The 22648-nt window shown below is 44.0% G+C and overlaps 2 protein-coding genes across 9 annotated transcripts in view; one reads left to right on the plus strand and one right to left on the minus strand.

The window, feature by feature from the left end:
• LOC104327074 (uncharacterized) overlaps window positions 1-5960 on the minus strand; it is a 28595-nt gene extending 22635 nt beyond the window's left edge. Inside the window, exons 1-3 of the mRNA XM_075446610.1 lie at window positions 5889-5960; window positions 3718-3944; window positions 471-590 (exon numbers count right to left, since the gene is read on the minus strand). Coding sequence (XP_075302725.1) covers window positions 471-590; window positions 3718-3943 — 346 coding nt within the window. The 5' untranslated portion in view covers window position 3944; window positions 5889-5960. The remainder of the gene's footprint in view (window positions 1-470; window positions 591-3717; window positions 3945-5888) is intronic.
• Window positions 5961-12485: 6525 nt separating this feature from the next.
• The window catches only part of BCLAF1 (BCL2 associated transcription factor 1), a 29328-nt gene continuing 19165 nt past the window's right edge, over window positions 12486-22648 (plus strand). For 3 of the 8 annotated variants that reach the window (XR_012763174.1, XM_075413976.1, XM_075413982.1), the window contains exons 1-3: window positions 13025-13130; window positions 20212-20285; window positions 22148-22271. Coding sequence is in view for 7 of the 8 variants with exons in the window: in XM_075413976.1 (XP_075270091.1) it covers window positions 22168-22271 (104 nt within the window). In the remaining variant the exon portion in view is untranslated. Of the gene's footprint in view, window positions 12655-13024; window positions 13131-13439; window positions 13550-19036; window positions 19176-20211; window positions 20286-21388; window positions 21476-22147; window positions 22272-22648 lie in introns of those variants that run through there. The other 5 variants (XM_075413981.1, XM_075413977.1, XM_075413980.1 and 2 more) reach the window with 5 other exon arrangements.

Raw genomic sequence — 22648 nt, forward strand, 5'->3', positions numbered from 1 at the left:
ATTACCTTAGGAGCCAAGTGCTCCCACAGAATAGCTGGGACAAAGAAGAACATTTGCTTCATAAACTTCCACTACAATCTGGCCTCTAGAGCTTTGTCCTCTTCCAAAAATTATACAATAGAAAACCTTAACAGACCACTGTGTCCATTCCCTTCCACCATGTTTTGACTGTGCTGCTCTCAGGATATTCAGTACACTCTAACTACTTTGAGTTCTGCTGAGTTTTACAGAAGTATTACAATTACATAAATGACAGTCATTTTATAATCATGAGAGATATCTACTCATAGCAAAACCCAGAAAGACTTTGCTCACACGGCAATGACAGCATTTCCATTTTCCTTAGCGAACAACATAGCATGAAAGAAAAAAAAGAACTTTGGTTAAGGAATCAAAGGGAGTTTCACAGCTGGAAAAAAAAAATTATTTATAGTTATGTGAAGATTTTCTAACGCACTGAGGTAACTTACTGTGTTGACTCATATGCAAGTAATAGAGGGCAGCAGACTGCTGTAAACCTGGGTTTTCTGAAAAGGCTAAGGTCCTCAAGGCCTCCAGAGGGTCCCTTCCAAGTAGTGACATTTCAAAACCTAAAGATGTACAATAACAGCAGAGACTCAGTTATAGCCAAAAACAGTCAGTTGGCAAAAAGAAATTAACATTTATAGCCAACCAAACACATAAGGATTTTTGTACTGCAACAGCTCCATAGAGCCTGTCTATCCTTATTCATGTTTTCATGAGGAGAAGCAATAAGTCAATCTGGAATAACCTGTCCTTGGCAATGCTTCTTGTGAGGCTCATGAAACTAGTGATTGGAGGCAAAGTAAATTATAACCTTTAGACACTTTTATGCTATCCAATATAAATCCAGGTATTCCTGTTCTCCATAAAAATTTTTATCTTTTCCTGAATCATAGAAGATTTTTGTTAAAATATATCCACTGAACGTGCTATTCTTAGTTATGAGCTATGGAAGAAGTATATATTTTTAATTTACTACATTTTACATTCACTGTGTTTCCTATCCTGGGTTATTACAATAAAGGATTTCGGGGAATAGTAACATAGATTGTAAATGGGCTTGCCTCAGGCTCAAATTTCTAGCGTGAATCTACCTGTTCTCGACTATGATAGTTCCTTATGAATAAACCAGATGTTCAGCAATAGCCATCAAGAATGCAGCAATAACAGTCACGCATGACTTCTGTAAGTCAGCGTATAATGTGCTTACAAGGTGTGGAATGGAGCAGCAGAAAGATTAAAAAAAGAGCCATTGAACCAATGCTCAATAGTACAAACAGTTGAAAAGGTAATATAGTATAAATCGACTGGTGGAGCACAAAATTACAAGATATATTTTCAGACAAGAGATTAAAGCAGTGCATTAAAGACTGAAATAGCTCTGTGAACAAGATCTAGCTACTTTACCTCCCACGGGATAAAGACATGTGAGGGATATGAGGGGTGTGAGCTTTCATACCTCAGCACAAAACTCAGCCAGTATCTCAAGCCATCAGAAGCTGCTGACATGTCAAGAGCAACAAACTCCTACCTTCAGGATTAGGTAAGTGGGCTTCAAAGAAGAACGGCTTCATATAAAGATAATTTCGTTTAACAGTTAACAACAAACACAAAAGGACTAGCCAGCGTGTGCAAGGTTTAGAGAAAAACCAGTAATCACTTCATGTGGCTTAATTCTGTTCCTTATACACTGACTCTCTGACTCTCCCACGTATCTGTGCATTTTTGTTTGGGAGAGTGATAAGCAGAAGCCACTCAAAATCTTCACCTGCTTATAATATCAAGCATTTACTGCCCTAGCTAACAGCTGAGTATGATGATCAACAATGAAGTCTCTCCTTGCATCCAAACTGTCCAAATGTTGGCTCCTTGCTTATTATAATTTGTCCAGAACCAAGGATGGGCTTGCTCCATCTCACAATAAAATACACAGGCAAGCACTAAAGTAAAAGGTATGCGTCTTGGTTCTCTTTGTGAGGCTTCCCTGCCTCTACTTGTCTCGACAGCAGGATTTAGCCACTCAGAGAATTAACCCTGGTTCTTCTTCCTGGGTGCTGTGTATCTCCTACCACGGACATCAGCACCTCCCAGAGAGCATGCATTGCCATCCGCACTGCTCTCACAGGAGCTCCAGGCTGCCTGCTCCTGCACCCCAGCTCCTGAGGATCCAAGACAGACCAGCCTTTTGAAGACCCATCTCAGAGAGGAAAGGATTTCTCAAAAAACCGTCCACTTAGTCTTTTCAGGAAACACTAGTAGGTGCTGCAAAGGGCTGTTCTGACCTCACCGTTTTTTCCAGACTGCCCCTTCATTGTACCTGATCCATCAGCTGAGCTGGGATACTGCCAAGACAGTCCCTTGTACAGCCAGGAGCATGCCAGCCTTTGGAAGAAAAAAGTTCAGCCCTGGAAGATCTCCACAGTACATCAAGCTGAAAGTTCTGGTCCTGTTCTGGATATGGACTTCAGGATTTAGCCAGTGCTTAATGTGCAACAATTAGTGAACCGTATCAGCAGCACGGGACCCCCCACATTCATGGGGTAAGGACACCAGCTAACACCAGCTGAGGCCAATTCATGTGTGTTCCCAACAACCAGCGTCAGAGCAATTATTCCAAAGGTTGTTCCACAACAGATCATTTCAGTGTTAACTGTGTCATGCCAAAGAAGAAGGTCTCTCCTGGTCCCCCCCACAAGATGGTTTTATGTCCCCCAAAAGGCAAGTAAAGAAATAGTAGCTTGTCTTCCACACCCTTCACACAAATTAAAGTAGAAGGCTATGCAATTTTGTGTAGTAGCTTTAGCCCAAGGTTGTTAAACTTCAAGCAATATACCCCAAAAAACCAAACAAGCAATGGCCCCTCCCCAAGCTTGACAGAAGGAATGTTTTTAGGTTGGACAACTGACAAAACACACTCATCCAAGAAGATATTCTGTGACTGCAGGAGTGAAGTAAGAACAGTTTTCCTATTGATGCTGTTATACCCTAGGACAGGATAGAGAGGACATCACAAGTAGATAAACAGGGGAATTAGGCAGGTAGCCTGTAAAGCAGAAGCGACACATGAAGAGTTATGGGTCTACTTTGATTCAGGCAGAATCCCATGATCGTGGTCAAGCCTTGTGTCTAAACTGCTTGCACAAACGCACTTAGGCAGGCGAGTTGCTTGGAATCCTAGGAAGTCCTGGGAGCCCAATGGTGCTCGTCCCAGGGTGACTTTGACCTTCCCCACGGATAGCGCAAGCCCAGGTGCCCTGCAGCCAGCCAACATGGGTGTGCGCAACTCAGCCAGGACCACACTGCGATTTGCCTGTTCACAGCTCGGCACTCACGAAGTGCTCAGTGTCGACACAGCTGGTTTCCAGCTTTGTGACCTCAGCGACTGACTTCAAAAAATTAACTTCAATTACTAGAAGGACTCACTTTTACGAAACATATTTGCATGGGTTACATATTAACAGTGGTGGCAGAGCAAGAAAGTGACTGACCATTTCAGCCTAGACCCAACTGTTATGCCACTTGAGCCCTTGGTGTCCCGTACACAAAGAAAATGCTCTCTGGCTCTGGCCTTTCCTGCATCACCAAGCTGCTCCATGCCATGCCAGAGCAGTTCGGCCAGCAATCTGTTTCCAACCTACAAAATTGACCTCCTTGTTCTTTCACAATCTTTTAGAAACAAACAAGCCCTCTTACCTGTTTCAATATGTTGCAGAAACTCCTGTGCTGTCGCCCTCTCATGAGGCTGCAGGATGGGCTGGTACAGCTGTCTGGCTTTTGAGCCATTCTGTTTTAAGCAGGAGCATTTGCTTAGCAGAGTTAAGCATTCCTTGATGCAGTGCACCAAGTCGGAGGACATTCTCTGAACAAAGGCCATGAAGTCCCGCAGCAGCTGCATGCATCGTCCACACAGTTGACCCATTCTTGATACAACAGAAGCACAAAGCAAAAGGAAAAGGAAGGAGATGGAAAGAAAAGTTTCTTCTGAACTTGTCCACTTTCTGCATTAAATTGCTGCCTCGGTGTATGTCCTGTCTTATAGATGTTAACACTACACCGCATGCAGCTGCTGTAAAGCAGAAAAGCTTCTGCACCCAAAAAGCTACATTGCACAGCAAGGCTGACTTCTGCAGATCTCCCAGAGTCTACAAAATATTATTGAAAAGGCTGGACTGGAGCAACACTCAAATACCCTCCCTTTGCTTGAAGAAAAATAAAATTATGACCTAAACGCATTTTGTGGAGAACAAACACAGTTTAACTCCGGGAGCATCCACCAAAGCCTTCATGAGGCTAGAAAAGCTCTGGGATAATGGGAAAAGCAACCTCAGCTTTTGTAAGGCAGCTTTCCACATGAAAGGTAGGCACCACCTTGTCTGCATATGCACACGCTGCAGCTGCCAATGGGAGAGGAAGATCACAAAAAAAAAAAAGGAGCACTCGAACAGGTTTTTCCAGTTTTTGCTGAAGCACAGACCAGAACGTAGGCCCTGTTAGGCAAACAGCTCATAACTCAGTCCACTGAGACTTTGCAAATCAGCAAGAACAGAAAAACTGAAAAAAAAACCCCAAAACAGCGGCCAAATGCATTTAGAACTATGTTTTCCTCCTGTCAAGCAAACACTGCAGAGTGGGCTGGGTAAGCTGGAAGTGGGAGGATGCAAAAATCATCTGCAGTTTTCATGCTGAAAAAGGAAGCAAAAGGAAAAAGAGCAGTTCTCCTTTTCTTCCATCCTTTCGCTTAATTCACCAGTCTGGTGGCTATGCCCACCCTTGGTTGAACAGTTTTACAAATGACCTTGGACTAATTAATGTAGCATGAAGTGACATTTGTCATTCTTGAGGTTTCCAGTAAAATCTGGTTTGGTTATGGACCTGCTGGAGCGGGTCCAGACGAGGGCCACAAAAATGATCAGAGGGATGGAGCACTTCTTCTGTGAGGAAAGGCTGAGAGAGTTGGGGCTGTTCAGTCTGGAGAAGAGAAGGCTCCGGGGTGACCTTATTGCCACCTTCCAGTACTTAAAGGGGGCTTATAATAAAGAAACATGGGGACAAACATGTTAGCAGGGCCTGTTGTGACAGGACAAGGGGTAGTGGTATTAAACTAAAAGAGGGTAGATTCAGACTGGATATAAGGAAGAAATTTTTTACAATGAGGGTGGTGAAACACTGGACCAGGCTGCCCAGAGAGGTGGTAGGTGACCTATCCCTGGAAACATTCAAGGCCAGGTTGGACGGGGCTCTGAGCAGCCTGATCTACCTGAAGATGTCCCTGATCACTGCAGGGGCATTGGACTAGAGGACTTTTAAAGGTCCCTGCCAACCCAAACTATTCTATGATTCTTTGATTCCAGATCACCTTCATTATGAAACCAGTAGGTACTGGTCTGCTGAGTGCTGATCAGTTTTATTAACTTCTATTTATCCATGGATTTGACAGATTTATTTTAACTATTGCATTTGATACATTTATTGGTAAGTTTTAGCCTCATTGTCCTTGAATAGATATTAACTTTTTAAATCAATCACGTCTGAAAATCAACCCTTTGTTCTGCACCCATCTCCAAACACTAATGAAAAGGCTCACCCAAATCTCACTGGTCTGTCCAGCTACCGCTATTTCTTCTCTTGCTAACACATGATGTAATTTTCCTAAACACAAATACCATGCGGCACAGACAAATCCACCCACATTTGTAAACGAAAAGGTATGAGACCTCCACTACACAATGCAATCCATTACAAAGAATCAAGACACTGATTTTTCTGGCTACTTCCTTGACGAGCTCTGCAAGTCCACTGAGTTCTGGTCTCTGTCTGGCTTCTTAATAGTATCAAAAGTGAGGCTAATATGCATATTTTCTCACCATGTCTTCTGGACTCTTTCAGTAGTGATCTTCTAAACTGTAGGAAACCCATGTGATGTCAGGTTCTGCTCCTGCCAAGACTTGCTTTTCAACTTTTGCTCATGATCTTCCACGCTTCAGCTTCCACCCTAAATGCAGTGAGGTGGCAGATCCCCGGGAACCCATCGCATGCACCTTCCGTCTCTTGCTCTGTCCTGTCTACAGAACTGTAAGGTTTAATTGTTGTGAGATTTTTTTAAGGCAATTTGAACTGTACTGCACTGAAATGAAAAGAAAAACAGGACTGTTTCAATGAGACACTTGTTAGTAACAACTGCATTTCTGTAACGTTCTTACTAAACATTTCAAATTGTATTACAAACATTACAGGATCACATAATCACAGAATGTTCGGGGTTGGAAGGGACCTCTGTGGGTCATCTAGTCCAACCCCCCTGCCAAAGCAGGGTCACCTACAGCAGGCTGCACAGGACCCCATCTAGGTGGGTTTTGAGTATCTCCAGAGAAGGAGACTCCACAACCTCCCTGCGCAACCTGTTCCAGGGCTCCGTCACCCTCAGAGGGAAGAAGTTCTTCCTCATGTTCAGACGGAACTTCCTGTGCTTCGGTTTGTGCCCGTTGCCCCTTGTCCTGTTGCTGGGCACTACTGAAAAGAGCTTGGCCTCATCCTCCTGACACCCACCCTTCAGATATTTGTAAGCTTTTATAAGGTCCCCTCTCAACCTTCTCTTCTTCAGGCTGAACAAGCCCAGCTCCCTCAGCCTTTCCTCATAGGACAGATGCTCCAGCCCCTCATCATCCTCGTAGCCCTCCGCTGGACCTTCTCCAGTAGCTCCTCATCTTTCTTGAAGTGGGAAGCCCAGAACTGGACACAGTACACTAGGGCAGAGAAGAGGGGAAGGAGAACCTCCCTTGACCTGCTGGCCACACTCCTCTTAATGCACCCCAGGATCCCATTGGCCTTCTTGGCAACCAGGGCACACTGCTGGCTCAGGGTTAACCTGTCGTCCACCAGGACACCCAGGTCCCTCTCCGCAGAGCTGCTCTCCAGCAGGTCTGCCCCGAGCCTGCACTGGTGCATGGGGTTGTTCCTTCCCAGGTGCAGGACCCTGCACTTGCCCTTGTTGAATTTCATCAGGTTCCTCTCTGCCCAACTCTCCAGCCTGTCCAGGTCTCGCTGAATGGCAGCACAGCCTGCTGGTGTATCCACCACTCCTCCCAGTTTGGTGTCATCAGCAAACTTGCTGAGGGTACATTCTAACTCTTCATCCAGGTCATTGATGAAGAAGTTGAACAAGACTGGGCCGAGTACTGACCCCTGGGGGACACCACTAGTTACAGGCCTCCAACTAGACTCAGTGCCACTGATGACAACCCTCTGAGTTCGGCCATTCAGCCAGTTCTCAATCCATCTCACCGACCACTCATCCTGAGCCCACACTTCCTGAGCTTCCCTAGGAGGATGTTATGGGAGACAGTGTCGAAAGCCTGCTGAAGTTGAGGTAGACAACATGCACTGCTCTCCCCTCATCTACCCAGCCAGTCACACCATCGTAGAAAGCTATCAGATTGGTCAGGCACGATTTCCTCTTGGTGAATCCATGCTGACTACTCCTGATAACCTTCTTTTCCTCCACTTGCTTGATGATGACCTCTAGAATGAGTTGCTCCATCATCTTTCCCGGGATGGAGGTAAGGCTGACCGGCCTGTAGTTCCCTGGGTCCTCCTTCTTGCCCTTTTTGAAGATTGGAGTGACACTGGCTTTTCTCTAGTCCTTGGGCACCTCGCCTGTTCTCCAGAACCTTTCAAAGATGATGGAGAGTGGCTCAGCAACAACATCCGCCAGCTCCCTCAGCCCTCGTGGGTGAATTCCATCGGGGCCCATGGATTTGTGGGCATCCAGAGTGCTTAGGCATTCCCTCACGCAGTCCTCCTCGACCAAGGGAAAGTCATCCTCTCTGTAGGCTTCCTCTCTTGCCTCCAGGGCCTGGGATTCCTGAGGGCCTGCCTTGACACTGAAGACTGAAGCAAAGCAGGCGTTCAGTAGCTCTGCCTTCTCTTCATCCTCCGTCACCAGGACACCCACCTCATTCAGCAGCGGCCCCACGTTGTCCCTAGCCTTCCATTTGCTGCTGATGTAGTTGAAGAAGCCCTTCTTGTTTCTGACATCCCTTGCCAGATTCAATTCCAGGTGGGCCTTGGCCTTCCTCGTTGCATCCCTGCACGCTCTGACAACATTCCTGTACTCTTCCCAAGTGGCCTGTCCCTCTTTCCACATTCCATGGACCTTTCCCTTCCACCTGAGCTCTGCTAGAAACTCCATGCTCATCCATGCTGGTCTCTTGCCTCCTTTGCTAGATTTCTTTCTCAGGGGGATGCATTGCTCCTGAGCGTGGAGGAAGTGATGTTTAAACAGCGACCAGCACTATTGGACCCCCCTGCCTTCGAGAGCCCTGGCCCATGGGATTCCTCCAAGTAGCTCCTTGAAGAGGCCAAAGTTAGCTCTCCTGAAGTCCAGGGTTTTGATTATACTTATCGACCTGCTTCCTCCATGCAGGATCCTGAAGTCCACCATTTCATGGTCGCTGCAACAGCTTTCCAATGTATCTGTAAGGAAGATATTCACAAAATGGTTTAAACACAAGTTTCAGAGGTGCTCATCTCTTGTAACTCCATTTGAAAGAAATGGTAGTTAAAGAAATGCACCACGCCTGAAAATTAGGCAATAATTGTCCTAAAGGCATAAAACTGAGGTGTCCCAATACTTAGTTTGATGATTCAGTCAGGAAATTGTTTTTCTTTGATTTGAAATCACTACTTGAAAGCCAGTGTAGAAGGCTGGTTTGAGGATCTTCAAACCTCCTCTGAATTCACAATAGCTGCTGTAAAGGTAAAGGTTGCAACTATAAACCAAATGTTTTCATTTAGTTTTACCACCTAGGTGTATGTCCTTATCTGACTGAACAAAATCTCAGCTCAAGACTGTAGAAGTAGAAGGGGAAAAAAATAGTTGTACTGTAACAGTGTTAAACCATTTTGCTTTTATTCTTCTAAAGAACATGTCCCAAACAGTAGAAGACTCACACCCTAATTTTTTTTCCAAAAAACAAGACTTTTTTAAAAAAAAAAAATCACTGTGATTTTAATCAGTGGAAGCATTGCTTTCTACAACTACCTGAAAGGAGGTTGTAGTGAGGCAGGTGTTGGTCTCTTCTCCCAGGTAACTAGCGATAGGGCGAGAGGCAACGGCCTCGGGTTGCGTCAGGGGAGGTTTAGATTGGATATTAGGAAAAAAATTCTTTACTGAAAGAGTGGTCAGGCATTGGAACAGGCTGCCCAGGGAGGTGGTGGAGTCACCATCCCTGGAGGTGTTCAAAAAACGTGTAGACATGGCACTTCAGGATATGGTTTAGTAGGAATGGTGGTGTTCGGTTGACGGTTGGACTTTATGATCTTAGAGGTCTTTTCCAACCTATGATTCTTTGAAAAAGAATTCTTGGGAAGTGTAGGAGAGAATGCATGGAGTCTTATTTGACTTGTGTGCCAGTCAAATAAGAAAACAGATACCTTAAGGAATGCTTAAAAAGCAGTAAATTGAAAAAATTTACTTACATTACTCAATAATCCAAAATTTTTTAAAAAAATGTATTTGCATTTTATGAATTTGTCCCATGTAATTTTTTATTGCAACCTTTGTCTTACACACATTTCTTTCACTCTCTCACCCTTCTGTTCAGGGGTGAGGAAACACTGTACAGTTTAGAAAGCTGTAAGATATGGCTGTGTATTACTGCTTGGTTAGCAACACGTTCGACTTAAAAGGTGATACCTCCCCTAATGCCTAGCAGGTCTTCATTGTCCCCATACCCGCAGTTAAGTTCTCCTTACTTGTACTAATTCAGTGCGACTGCTATTTAAACTGGATATATGCAATTTTGTGGCTTCAAAATAACAACAGAAACCAATCAACAAACCAAAGGGGTTAAGTTCTTAAACTGGATCTACCATTGACAGAATAGTAATATAAAATCATGAATTATAGAAAAATGTTTGAGGAAGCAGAACAGTTCTAAACCCAATGTCTGATGTGTGTAACTGACATTACTACTAGAGCTCTTTTGAATACATATATATCTTCTATATATACAATACATATATATATATCTATCTTTTAAATTTGTGTGTGTGTGTGTATATGTATATATTCACCATAAAGATTTCAGGAGGAATTCACGTTGAACAGAAGAAGACCATAGTCATTTAAGCAGGGAGAAAGTCAGATGTGAATATTTGGTAGATCTAAATTTGTTAAAGACTGCCAGGGGTTACTTCATTGCATAGTCGGGCAGAGCTTTGTTTGCATTCATTGCGATTTCTGTAGAGTATAAAGCAAACTGCTCTCACTGCATCAGATTCCTTGGCTGAGGTATTTGCTCATCCTCGCTCAGAGGGAGAGTGCCATCTACTGAAGCATCCCCTTTACACAGCTCCCTGGAGCCTTGTTCCACACAATTGACAACATTTACCCAAGGCGGCTGTAAAACTGAGCAAGGTTTTAACAGGAGGAGAAGCTGCTTTAGGTGTGAACTTCTGTTGTAAAGTAACAGCTCCATGTAAAGGACCAGGCCAAGATGGTAAGCAACACCACCAACTTGTGCAAGCCTATGCTCCGGTTGTTTGAAGAGATTAAAAACAATCTCACTCTGGGTTTCTTCATTCTTAATAAATCTTTGGAATTGAGGTTACGTTATCATTTTGTAACACTTAAGAGCGGCATTCACTGGTGCAATAATCTGACTTCACTGATGATTATTAACCATGGACTTTCCTAGGCCTTTCCCATTTCTGCATTAGTGCTCAGGAGATGTACAAGTACTCAGCCAACTCACGGAGTAGTGAGGACATCTGCCAACAATCAGCAGGAGTTTGGCTTGGGCCCGTGATGACACAGTACTATCGTGCTGTTTTGTCTGTATGTAACTTCCCGTTGCCTTGAACCTCATACTTTATTGTAAATTTTCTAGACTGTTGCTATACTGAGATAAAGCAGCACTTTGTGTCATGCCCGGAGCTACTATCTCCTAGGATAAACACACAAATTAAAATTTTTTTTGCAAATTTTTTGCTTTGTAGCAGAAGATAGTGCCTCTAAAATATCAAAGGTAGGTCAGAGGTGCCTATGTAACTTAGAAGCCTGAACAAACTGTATAAAAAAATTAATCTGAAATTTTACGAGGTAAATTACCACGCAAAGGCAGGGCATCATTAAAAGAAGCATACCAGATGCAGGGCAGAGGTCAAGGGGGACCTGTCAGGTTGCGTTTCATAGACAACACCCTTAGAAAGCCACTGGTTTGATGTGTCTCAAGGCACAGGTGCATGTCCTGATGTTTTTGCTAACAAGGGGCTGCCCTGAAGCACCACACAGCCCATAGCTCAAATGTCAAATTTGCGATAAAAGGAGCAGTGAAGAAAACTTGAAGCAACTTGCACTATTTGCCATTATGCAAATGTTTGAAATTATTAAAATACATTTGCAAAAGGTTTTGCATTATAGTTTTGGTTTATTTTGCTTTTTCTTCTGGGCCTGTTGTATGTTGTCTTAAATACAATGGACAACTGAGAGTAGAAGTGGCCACCCTTTCTGTCCTAGTAAGATATATCCCACATATCTCAGAAAACAGAGGAGAGCTCTCCATTACTGAAGGGAAACAACACGAGCATCCCACAGTTCTTCAGAACTGTGAAGAAATGGCAGGGGAGGACATTGTGTGCAGCCGAATCCCGATGATTCTGGAAACTTTGCTGGCCCCAGCAAGCTGGCTTCCTCCCACCAGTGCGTTATCAAGCAGCCTCCACACTGATACTGTCTTACTGTTGGTTATGACAAAAGCTGGAGCACACAAGCTGCACTTGAACCACAGGGTAGTTAGCCCTGCATAAAGCAAAAAGCTTAAAACAAGGGGAGAGGGCAATTGTGTTTCTCTCTAGGCCAGGCTGCTCATCAGTTAACCACAACTGGTCAGAACTAAGCACTTCCACTGCATTTATGTTTCAGCACCAGCTGCTCTTGGTTGCTGCCTCCATAGGTGGCCACGTCTAAAGAACGTAGTAGCCCAAAAACCCTGTACACTACTTAATCAAAACACCACCACAGGTTAGCTAGACCTAAGCAGTGCATTGCTTTCCCAGCGTGGGCAGTAGCAAACCAGCATTTGGGGATTACGTTCGCTTCCCATCTTCCGCGCCTTTTTCCTCCACCCGTTGGTTTTGTCTGCCTCAGTCATTGTCCCCTGAACTTAAAAACCCAGCTAAGATTGTGCGTATGCATATTTTCCTGCTTTTTTTTATTATTTGTAGGGTGTTTTTTTTTTCCTTGCCTCAGAAATAATCTGCAACAGGCTTTTAAAAAATAAACCAGCTGTGTGAGATTCGAGTAGTTTAAATTTTAGGACCTAACCAGCCGACACGCACCTTCGCGCATCAGTCAATGCTGTTCACCCGCGGCCCTTCGCTGCGCTTTTTCGGTGGTGCAGAAACCACCCCGGGTGGGACACTCGAGCTCTCCGCGAACGTCGCGGCGCTGTATCGCGACCGAGCGACAGGCGCGCACCCGCCGCACAGGCTGCCGCGGTCAGGCGCCGCCATCTCCTTCCCGGTGCACGGCGCGTCGGAAGCCAATGCCGCCGGACGGGGATCCATTGGCCGGGACAGACAGGCCCTGCCCAGCAGCTCCCGTGGATGGACGCGCCCCCCGCCCGACAGGTAACCGGGGCGGTGGCTCGGCCGGGGGCCCCCCGGAGCGCTTTTCGGGGGAGGATGAAAGGCGACAGTCTTTAGTTGCGGCGGTGCGGGGGAAACAAGAGCAGCGCCCGGTTGCGGTGGGGGGGGTCACGTAGGGCAGGGCAGGGCAGGGCAGGCAGGGCAGGGGCACACAGCTCCCCCGGAACACAGGCCCGGGGCCGGCCCTTGGACGCCCACCAGCTCCGCAGGCCGCCATCTTCCTTGCGGACGGCTACCCAAAACCAAGATGGCGCTCGGGGCCTGAAGGGCGCCGGCGCTTCGCCACCCGGGCGGAAGTGACGCACCCGCGGCGGCGGCCGCCCCCCTGCTCTCTATGGTTGGTGGTTTTTTTTTTCCTCTTTTTCCCTTTGGGCCCCGCGTCTCTTCCTCCGGCGAGACGGGAAATGGCGGCCGGGCCGCGATAGGGGAGCGGGGCCGCCGGGAGTTCCGCCCGCCAGGTGAGGCAAGGGCGGAGGTGGAGGGGGCCGCGGGGAGGTTTTTTGTGGGACGGCGGCGTGCGTAGCCGCGGCCCAGCCGGCCCCGAGGCGTGGGGGTGGGGAGACAGCGGGGGGAGGCTGAGGGGGAGCAGCGCCTCCCCTCCCCCACCCCCCCCCTCCCCCTGCGGCCGCGCGGTGCCCGCGCGCCGCGCCGTCCCGCCCTTCCCTCCCCTCCCCTGCCGCGTGACCCGGCCGCTCCGCAGCCGTTATCCTCCGCGTCAGCCCGCGGCGCGACGGGCCCAGCCGCTCCCCCGGGGCCGGGCCGCCCGCCCGCCGCCGTCACCGCCCCGACACGGGCCGCCGCCGCCGCTTCCTGCGGGAGTCGGGCCCAGCCGGCGTCGCTCCTCCCCGGGCCTGGACGGGCACCCCGGGGAGCGAAGGTAGAGGGGGGGGGGGGAAGGGACGGCCGGAGGCGGCCGCGGAGCTGCCTTGAGCTGGTTCGCGGCCTCTGGGAGCCCGGCCGGGGCCGCGGGAGGGGCGGCCTGCCCCGTTGGGCCTCCGGTCCGGCCGGCCTGGGTTTGCAGCCTTCCCGCCCGCCCTGTGGGGAGGTAGGCCCGAGGGGATCGCCCTGCAGCGCTGGTTCCAGGAATATAAAATATCGCCGTTATCCTCGCGGGCGTGACTCTGAGGAGGGAAGCGGTGCTGGGGTGAAGGGATGTTTCCCGGCAATGGATCAGCCCTTACGCTCGCTGGAGGAAATTCCCCTCGGGCATGGCTGCGGTTCAGGCGCTTGTGCTGTGAATGCTCTGCTCCCGCCCGCCTCCCTGCGCCTTAACGGCCCTGTTTAGAAATGCCCCCGAAGGCCGTGGAGGGGATGATGCCCCTTTCTGAGGGGGGCTGTTGTGTTCCCGGTGTCGGCCATTCTGTAGTGTACAACCTTTGTAGGATCTTGTCCTTTATTTCTCGTTTGCGCTGTATGTGCCCTACTTTCTGCCTTTAATTTTCTTAGGAAAACCAGACTCTTGTTTTGTATGTCATGGTGATCCTTTACCAAGTCAGTACAACTTGTCACTTTTTTATGTGCAAGATCAAAGTTTTACCTTAACAGTAGCAGTTAAATTTTACTACAGAAAGACCCAGGGGCATGCAAAACAAAGGAGTTTTTGACACTGCAAGTAGTCACTGCTTGGATAATGGTTGATTTATTATAAATATATAAAAACATCCCTTAGAATAGTTGTTCTTGGTGTGGGAAGGATTGATTACACAGCATGGGGTTCCAGGAAAATGCTGTCTAGCTGTTATCTTTCGCCTCCTTCCTCCTCTTTCTCCTCTCCGATAATCTCATTGCTTTAGGCAAAAGTGGGGAAAATAAGGAGTAGAGCTCTGGCTCCGAGGTGCACTCCGATCATGTGGCACGGAGGGTAGGAATTGCTTCCTCCCACTCGTCCCTTTTGATGTTGAGTGACAGGCTGTGCTGAATGGCAGGAAGAGGTTTAATGTGTTACATATATCAGTACTTGGGGCGTGACTGCCTCTCTCCTGAGCGCTGGCTCCGTGGGTTTAGTGGGCCTGGCTGTAAGGAGCAGTTCTTCAAGTGAAGGCTGTGGCTGAGGGAGTCTTTCTTGGGAGGGAAACGGGGAAATGAAGGGGGAGCATGTACCATGGGGAAGGGCGTGTTGCCATTGGGGATGTAGAAAACTTCGAGTGGTTGTAGAAATCTAGAAAAGGTCAGCAGGGAGCTGTTGTTTGGATCTAGGGTGCAGGTATTTGGATCGGTTAGATTCAGGCTGGTTGTCAAGGAGAGGTTGTGGTGTAGGGGTTTGAGGAATGTCAGAGAACATTTGAGGTTTATTTACAAGTAATGGAAATAGGTGAAGGAAGCTACTTGTCCTGGGTTTGGCCAGGACAGGGTTAATTTTCACCGGACCTCCAGGAAGGGGCACAGCCGGGGGGTTGGGGCTGACCCCACCTGGCCAAACAGAGCCCGGTATTCCATGCCATGTGACGTCACACTGGGTTCCGGTGGGGGGGGCGGGGTGTCGGGAACTCACTCTCGGGAGCGGCTCGGGAGCGTGCGGCGCCGGTGCGGTCCGAGAGAGCGGGTCTGTTTCTGTCGTGTTTTCTCCTTATCTGTATCGTTGTTGTTCCTGTTTCCCTCTGTTTGCTGTTCTGTTAAACTGCCCTTATCCCGACCCACCGGTTTCTGCCTCTTTCTTTTCATTCTCCTCCGCACGCCGGCGGGGGGAGGGGCGGCCGCGTGGCACTTTTGTTGCCGGCGGCAGCCGAAACCAAAACACTACTGAAGAAAGTAAGCCTTTGGGTTACAATTGTGTTAGGTTTGTACGTGTGAAAGTTTCTCTCAGAGGTACTGTGAAAAAGTGCATTGCTGTCTTGATCGTTGTGCTGGCACCAGCCTCCGTGCAGCCTTGTGGTAAATAGGATCTGGGAGGTGATGTGCTGAAAAGTCGGCTTTGTCTTCTCCTCCAGAGTAGTTTTCTCTTGGATCAGTTCACTGCTCCAGCTCACCAAGCATCTATATGAATATCAGTCTTGGAACAAATGAGGGAGGGAAGATAGCCTTTTCTGGAGCACCATGCTCAGTGTTTATTGCAAAGAGATTGTGGGAACCGCTGTGTAAGGACATATGAAAACAGTGTTTAAAACACAAACAAACAAAAAAAACCAATAATGGCTATTCAAAACAACATATATCCTAGAGCATGCTAATTCCTTTTTGTATATTGACAAAATTCTTGGAAATAGTTTGATTTCTGTGTTTTTAGCTAGAGGAGAAACATGCTTTTGTTTGCCAATAGTATTACGTAAAAGAACCGCTACTAATCATATGACTGTTTTGCAGAGCTGGTTTTACTGTTACTAGGATGCTGGGGTTTGACTTTATAGAAAATAATAAAATATTTGTAAATTAAGAAATTAAGTAGGAAATAAGGCCTTTGTACGTTTTAATGTTCCAGTTGACTTTTCATGCTGTGATTCTTACATGGGTCTGTTTTGTTTTTGTAATGGTATGAGTATTATGAAGATAGTATTACATAGCACGAATATAAAACAGCGAAAATATGCCTCCCAGCCCTTACTTGTACATTCCAAGATAGTTTGGGCAAATTTGTTATGTTATTTTAATATTTGTAGGATTCTAGTCGTTGATGATCTGAGTGATACGGGCTTACAGTCACTAATGAAATGCATTCTATTCTTCTTTGTGTTGTGATGCTGTTAAGTTTGTGGGCATTAAAAAAAGGGGGGGGGAGTAAAGAGTGGATGGGAAAGTACGGCAGATGTACAGGTACTGAATAGGTGCCCTACACTACTGTCTCGGTAAGATTGACTTTCTTTAATTCTGTGTGTGTATTATGACAGAATATTACAAATTCTGCGGGATTTCTTGGAAACTGTCTTGCTCCTTTTGTTTTGTCCTGGTGGTATAATTCTCTTTTTCTTTTTTTGAAGCCTGAGTCTCTGAATGAAAATACATTTTGGCAATGGCTTGTGAATTACTTTAAGAAGATTTTGACTTGTATTTTCCTGACAGCTTTCAAGTAATTCTTAAGCAAGAGAAATGTATACTACTACATAAATATAAGTGAAGGATAGGTAAAATAATGAAGCTAAGAGGAAGCGGTGTTTTGCTAGTGTAGGTGGGGATAACTGTCCTAAAATGTCTTCAAAAATTTCCACGTGGTGTAGAACTTTTAAAATGGCTTAACAGATAGATTGCATCTGCAGTCTCCCTACTCTGAGAAAACTTTAACATCAGAGCTGTAGTAAAGACTCTTACAAATATTTAAGAGGAACCGGAAACCATTTTCTTTGTCCTTCATTTTTCTTTTAAACGTAGCAAATGCTAACAGTGTCACTTACTTCATCATTATTGTGTTGCTTACAGTGGGATAAGCCTGACTGTATTGTGTGTCTTGTCTTTGCTTGATGGTCATACTTGCTGGCTGGGACTGATTTAAGGTACCCAAAGATCCTACTATTGGGTCTTTAAGAAACTTATTGACTCTGTCCATGAATGTGACTCAGTATCTGACAGGTAGTGGACTATTCAGTTTTTTTTTTTTAATGCCTAGGTTTCTGAGTTAAGGTTTGGTTGTTTGGGGATTGGGGTTTTTTTGTTTGGGGTTTTTTTTGTATGTATGTGTGGAGTTGTTTTTTTTTTTTTGTAAATCTGCTTGCAAGTACTGTTCAAAAAGCTCAACTTCCAGGTTTGTTGTTTGTTGCTGATGTTTTGCCAAGCTAGTTTTGGGGAAGCTTTAAGATTGCAGTGCTGCCAGAAGAAGCAGTCCTGTCTGACTGCTATTGCAACTTCCATGTGTTGGCCTGAATGGTTGTGGGGCAATGTCATAAAATATATTGGAAAAATCATTTCTGTTGAGACTAATCCAGGTGGTTCATACATTTTCTGATCTAATTCACTATGTGGCTGCAGAAGTACTTGTACTGGCGTAAGTGAGAAGTGTGTCAGTAATGTGAGGAAACAAAGGATAGGTGGGACTGTTTCTTTAAACTAGCAGTGCCAACTTCTGCTTTAAAGTACTGTGGAACTACAGCAGGTTCCTTTGTAATAGCAATATTTTCTGATGCAGGAGTGAAATGGTTGAGAGGCAAGCATCTCTTTTCCTGTATTTAGGGCAGAAAGCAAGGGACAAAGAAGCTTGAATTGCAAAAAGCATATGGATTACAGGCATGGTTTTTCAGGCATAGACCATGTTTCTAGCAGTCATGGTCCTCTCTTAAAAATCCTCGGTGTTAGTGATGGCATCTTGTGTCACATTCTTAATACACACCTTTGGCAGACTCTAGGGTCTCTTCTGAGACAAGTCCAGAGATAAGCTTCGTGCACTGAAGAGAGAAGGGCAGCTAGTCTTCTGATTTAGTGATTGATGTTGTTGTGTAGCAACAACTGATGCTTAGCACCGCTTTTTCATTGCTTCTTACCACTCATGCACTTACTTGGCATGGTGTAGCCACTACAGACTGACAATGAGCATGAGAGTCTGCAGGAAGAGGCTGTGGGTGACGTTACTTGGTACGGTGAAACAATATTTTGTAGTTGTGATGCTTTCAGAAGAAGGTGTACTTTATCTGTGGAAGTGTGAAGCATGTAGAAGCTTACTGTTATAAAGGAGCTGTTTTCCTACAGATTTCTATATTTACCAATATTATTTCTATATTAGCTTTAATAGAGGTTAATCAAATTTTAGATATTTGCATATTGTGAGAATATTTACGCAGACAAACCTTTATTCAAAAAACAGCTATGTAGTCTTTTCACTTCTGTTCCTAGGTGTGAGAGTTATTTGGAAAAAGGGCTCTTGTGTGTCAAGCTTTTACCTATTACAATTAAATTGAAAGTTGAGGGTTTTTTTATGCAATATTTAAGGTTTTCTATTCAAAACTCCTTTCTTTTAAAATGTTATATCTATACTCTTCTTAAAAAAAAAAATAGAAGGATAGCAAATATATTTTAGCTGCCAGGCTTGGACATGGTATATGCAGTGGCTCTTTAAAAAAAAAAAAAACAACAAAAAAAAACCCGCTACTTCTCACCTTTGCTAGTTGCTGGAAAAGGTTGTTAAAACTGTGTGGAACTGACTGCCAGAGTTTGAGCTATAGTAATTTAAGATCTTGTCTTCTGCGTAGAGGTTTTAAAGGTGAAGTAACTATTTTTGTTCTGTGTCCCCAGGATCTAAAGACTTGTCTAAACTAGGATTTTGAATTTCAGCTAACACTAACAGATTGTTTTTAAAACTCGGAAGTAGAGATGATTTAAATATTGATTTGAAATCTCAGACTGAGCTTCAACCATTTAGCTGAAGTTTGTATTACTTTTTCTGTACTAGACTTCTGAATGCCTTAAGTAACCTTTGCTAGCTAATACCATCTCGCCTTTTGTCTAGACAAGATCTGAAATGGTCCGATACACTACTGTGCTCCTTCAGAGGCTCATGCTTGCTGATGATGAGAAGTAAAAACTTAATCTTATTAAAGCATATATTTTGTAGAAATTGGAAATATCTTGGTCACTACTAGTGAATGGTAAGTGGACTTTTGAAAGCAGTGTTTATGAACACAAGTGCTACATTTCTTTCAGATGAAGAAAACATCTTTGAACAAGTGTGACTGTCATTTAGGAACAATGGATGTCTTATAGCTTTGGCTTTGATGAAAAAATTGTTGAGATGCAGAATTTATGGGAGATCCATCATGAATGTCTGTATTGAATTGGGACAAAATTCTGAGTTGCTGGGGTGGAATTGGAAAGCTTACCTGATGTTGAGTCAGACTACAAAAGTATACATAGTCTTAAGGCTTTGAGGTAATTAAAAGCTGAAGCCAGTGAAAAGGTCGTAGTTTTGAGATGGATTTCATTACTACAATTGTGGTTTGTTTCTATATACCTGTAAAAGCTGATTTTTGAAGAAGGTGATGTTGGTTATTTAGGTAAACTCAGATATGTATGCGTTTTGAACAAGAAGGTATAACAGAGTAATGCTTGTGGAAACGTAAAGATCTTTCACTGTTGTCATAAGTCGTCATCCCAAGTCTTTTTTCAAATAAGATGGCTCCAGTTAAATGCAAAGATGTATGTTAGAGTTTAGACTGGTCTAACAGTTTGCCACTGTCCTTGCCCCCTCCTCCTGGCCGCATGCTGTTCTTTTCCCCATAATCCATCTCTGGCACTTGTTTGGCCTTTCATTAGCCAGCTTGATAACCTAACCGAAAGAAAGTGGTTTCTGGTTATGAAGAGCCTACTCACTGCAGTACCTAAAGTGAAGGGTGTCAGGGCTGGTGTGAAGGTGAGGATAGCGCCTTATACAGCCCTGTAAGCAAGACTGGAGGAGGAGTGATCATGTATGGAAGGGGAGTAGGATTTGCCCCTTGGCAGTGGCTAGCTCTTGAGCTGCTCCAGTCTTAACATGCAGCTTCACGGAGTCCAAGAGTAAATTTGCCACCTCTTATGTTCTGTCTTTTCATGATAAACGTACTAATGTTTGAAGCATTGAAGCAAAAGGTATTACCTGCCCTTTAGTAAAAGTTCATGTCTTTGACAGTGTGTTTTTCTGTTCTATAGGGATTAGTATTGCTGAAAGCACAAATAGAGAGTTTTGAAATAATTACTTCATTGGCACCAACTAACTGTTTGAGGTAAGATTAACTTAATTCTATTTTTAAATGTTCTGATTGAACTCAACCATTTAAAATGAGGATTGATTTTGTTTTCCTAAAATTTATGCTTGCAATAAGAAAATAAAATGTAAAAAGCTTTCTGAAATTAGCATCTCTCTTGTAGAGGTCAGCTATGGTACAGTATATATGTACTTGTTGTACATAGAATGCAAATATATAGATGTTACTCTTGAACACAGGGAAAATAAAACAGATTTCCTTTAAAGCTGATAAAGGCTTGTGATAAACTTATTGTGAGTCTGAAATTTGGTCTGAAAATTACTTGTAATAGCAAAAAACCAGATGTTTTCCTACTACTTTTGCAAGATTGATATATTTTATGTCTTACAGTGGTTTAAAAACTCTAAATTTATGTTGTCTCTGAGTAGATGAGCATAAGAGATTATAAAGCCATTTTCTGTGCGTTTAATTGAACACAATGAATTAGAAAACATCTGAGTGTAGGTTATGTAAATTTGCTCTTTAATGGAAGGAGCCGATAAGAGACAGCATTTGACATATTCTTCAAGGTAAATAATTTTTTCTTAGTTAAATGGAAAGCTAGTTTAGGTTAAAATTAATTGTGTTGCTGGGTTAGTTTCAGATGAGGTTATATCTCTGGGGCCGTGCAAATTCTTGTGTTAATGTGGTGTGGAAAGCATATGGGGCAGGAGGGACTAGTTGGTAGGGGAAAGGTTGGTCTCCTTTTTTCTTTTGGGTTCACTTATATGTGTAAAATCTCTGAAATTTTGTTAACTTTAAGCTCTAATGCTGTTTATTTGTCTTTACATAATTGGAATATCACCCAGGTAACAAGGAAGATTATATAAAGTACCTTGTGACAGAAAGTGCTTGTTGTGTTGAGCTTGTATTTTCAGTACAGTAATTGTAGGCTTTCGTGGTTGTTTGCAGTACAGAAGCTAAATGTTTATTTTTCCCATTTTTGTTTTCATTATTATTAAAAAATGATTATTATAGATATTGACCATACAGAGGCCTGAAAATGTGTAGTTACTTGTCCACAGTTCATGTTCAGGTTGTTTAATGTGAATGTGACTTTTTGTTTTTTATTTTTTTTAAAGCTGGGCAATTTCAAAAGAAAATGATAATAGGTCAATGTTTTTATGATTAAACTGGGGATTTTTAGCCACTGATCTGAAAAGAAAAAGGTGTGTATTTTTTTATGGTTAGCACTAATTAATTGTAAATGTGTATTATGACTGTACATAAGAAGAAATGTATTATGAGTTTTTCTTTTAGGACTCATTGCTTTATAATCAGTTGTAGTTTTCATAGCTTAATTTGAGATGAAAAATGTTGAATTCTGTTGCAAGCAAGATTATTTATCTAGTTGTTAAAGTATTTAAGTTAGCCATGCATTTTACATGTAGTTTAAAAAGTAAGGTTATCCTAAAAAGATGCAGGATGCGCGTATTGACTGGTGGAAAATCGGATCAGGGTAATTAGCTTTAGTACATGTGGTTAAGAGAAATAATAGCCCTGGCTCAAACCAACAACTGCTGGACAGAATACTTCAGGGCTTTCTTTTTGCTTATGTAAAAGGTACATTGTAGGGGACTATAAAGCCCTGCTAGGGAAGGATTGGTGAATTGGAAATGCAAGGAAACTATAAACCACACAAATAGCAACAATTTTGTTGAAAGTATGTTAAAATATGTATCATCCAGACTTGCACAAAGTTCTTTTATTTAGGAAATGCTGTACCTCTAATATTCTAAATTTAGCATATATAAATTTTGTTCATTTGTATGATTTACCTGGACTCTAAATAGTTGCTTCTTCCCCCCCCCATTCCCCTCACTGTTTTTCCTTTTGGGAAGGAGTATATCTACTGAGAAAAATGGGTCGATCTAACTCTAGATCACATTCTTCAAGATCAAAGTCCAGATCGCAGTCCAGCTCTAGGTCAAGATCCAGATCACATTCTAGAAAGAAGAGATACAGGTAAATTGATGTCTTACTGCAGGAAAAGATGGTTTAGTATATGAATTTTGTCTGGAAATTATTCTTCCCTGCGTGATGCTGTGGCAGAAGTGAGCCTGGGATCTTACTTCAATTTAGGCAGTAGGTAGATTGTGCTTTGAATGTAATTTCTGTTACTTTGTTTTATACTTGACTGTTTTTCTCTTTTCCTTTTTTCCTTCCTCTTATCGCAAGATGATTTCAGAATGCTAATGGTTCTGCTTGATTTGTGGCTTGTTTGATTCTCCCCTCCCCCTTCATATGGTATTTTCTGTGTCCAGGCTCTTTCCCTGTTACTTGTTTTGTATTTCTCATGCAGCTTTTCAGATCTGGACTAACTTAAGGCTTCAGCAGATAAG

The sequence above is a fragment of the Opisthocomus hoazin genome, chromosome 2, assembly GCF_030867145.1.
Source record: "Opisthocomus hoazin isolate bOpiHoa1 chromosome 2, bOpiHoa1.hap1, whole genome shotgun sequence".
Classification (NCBI taxonomy): Eukaryota; Metazoa; Chordata; class Aves; order Opisthocomiformes; family Opisthocomidae; genus Opisthocomus; species Opisthocomus hoazin.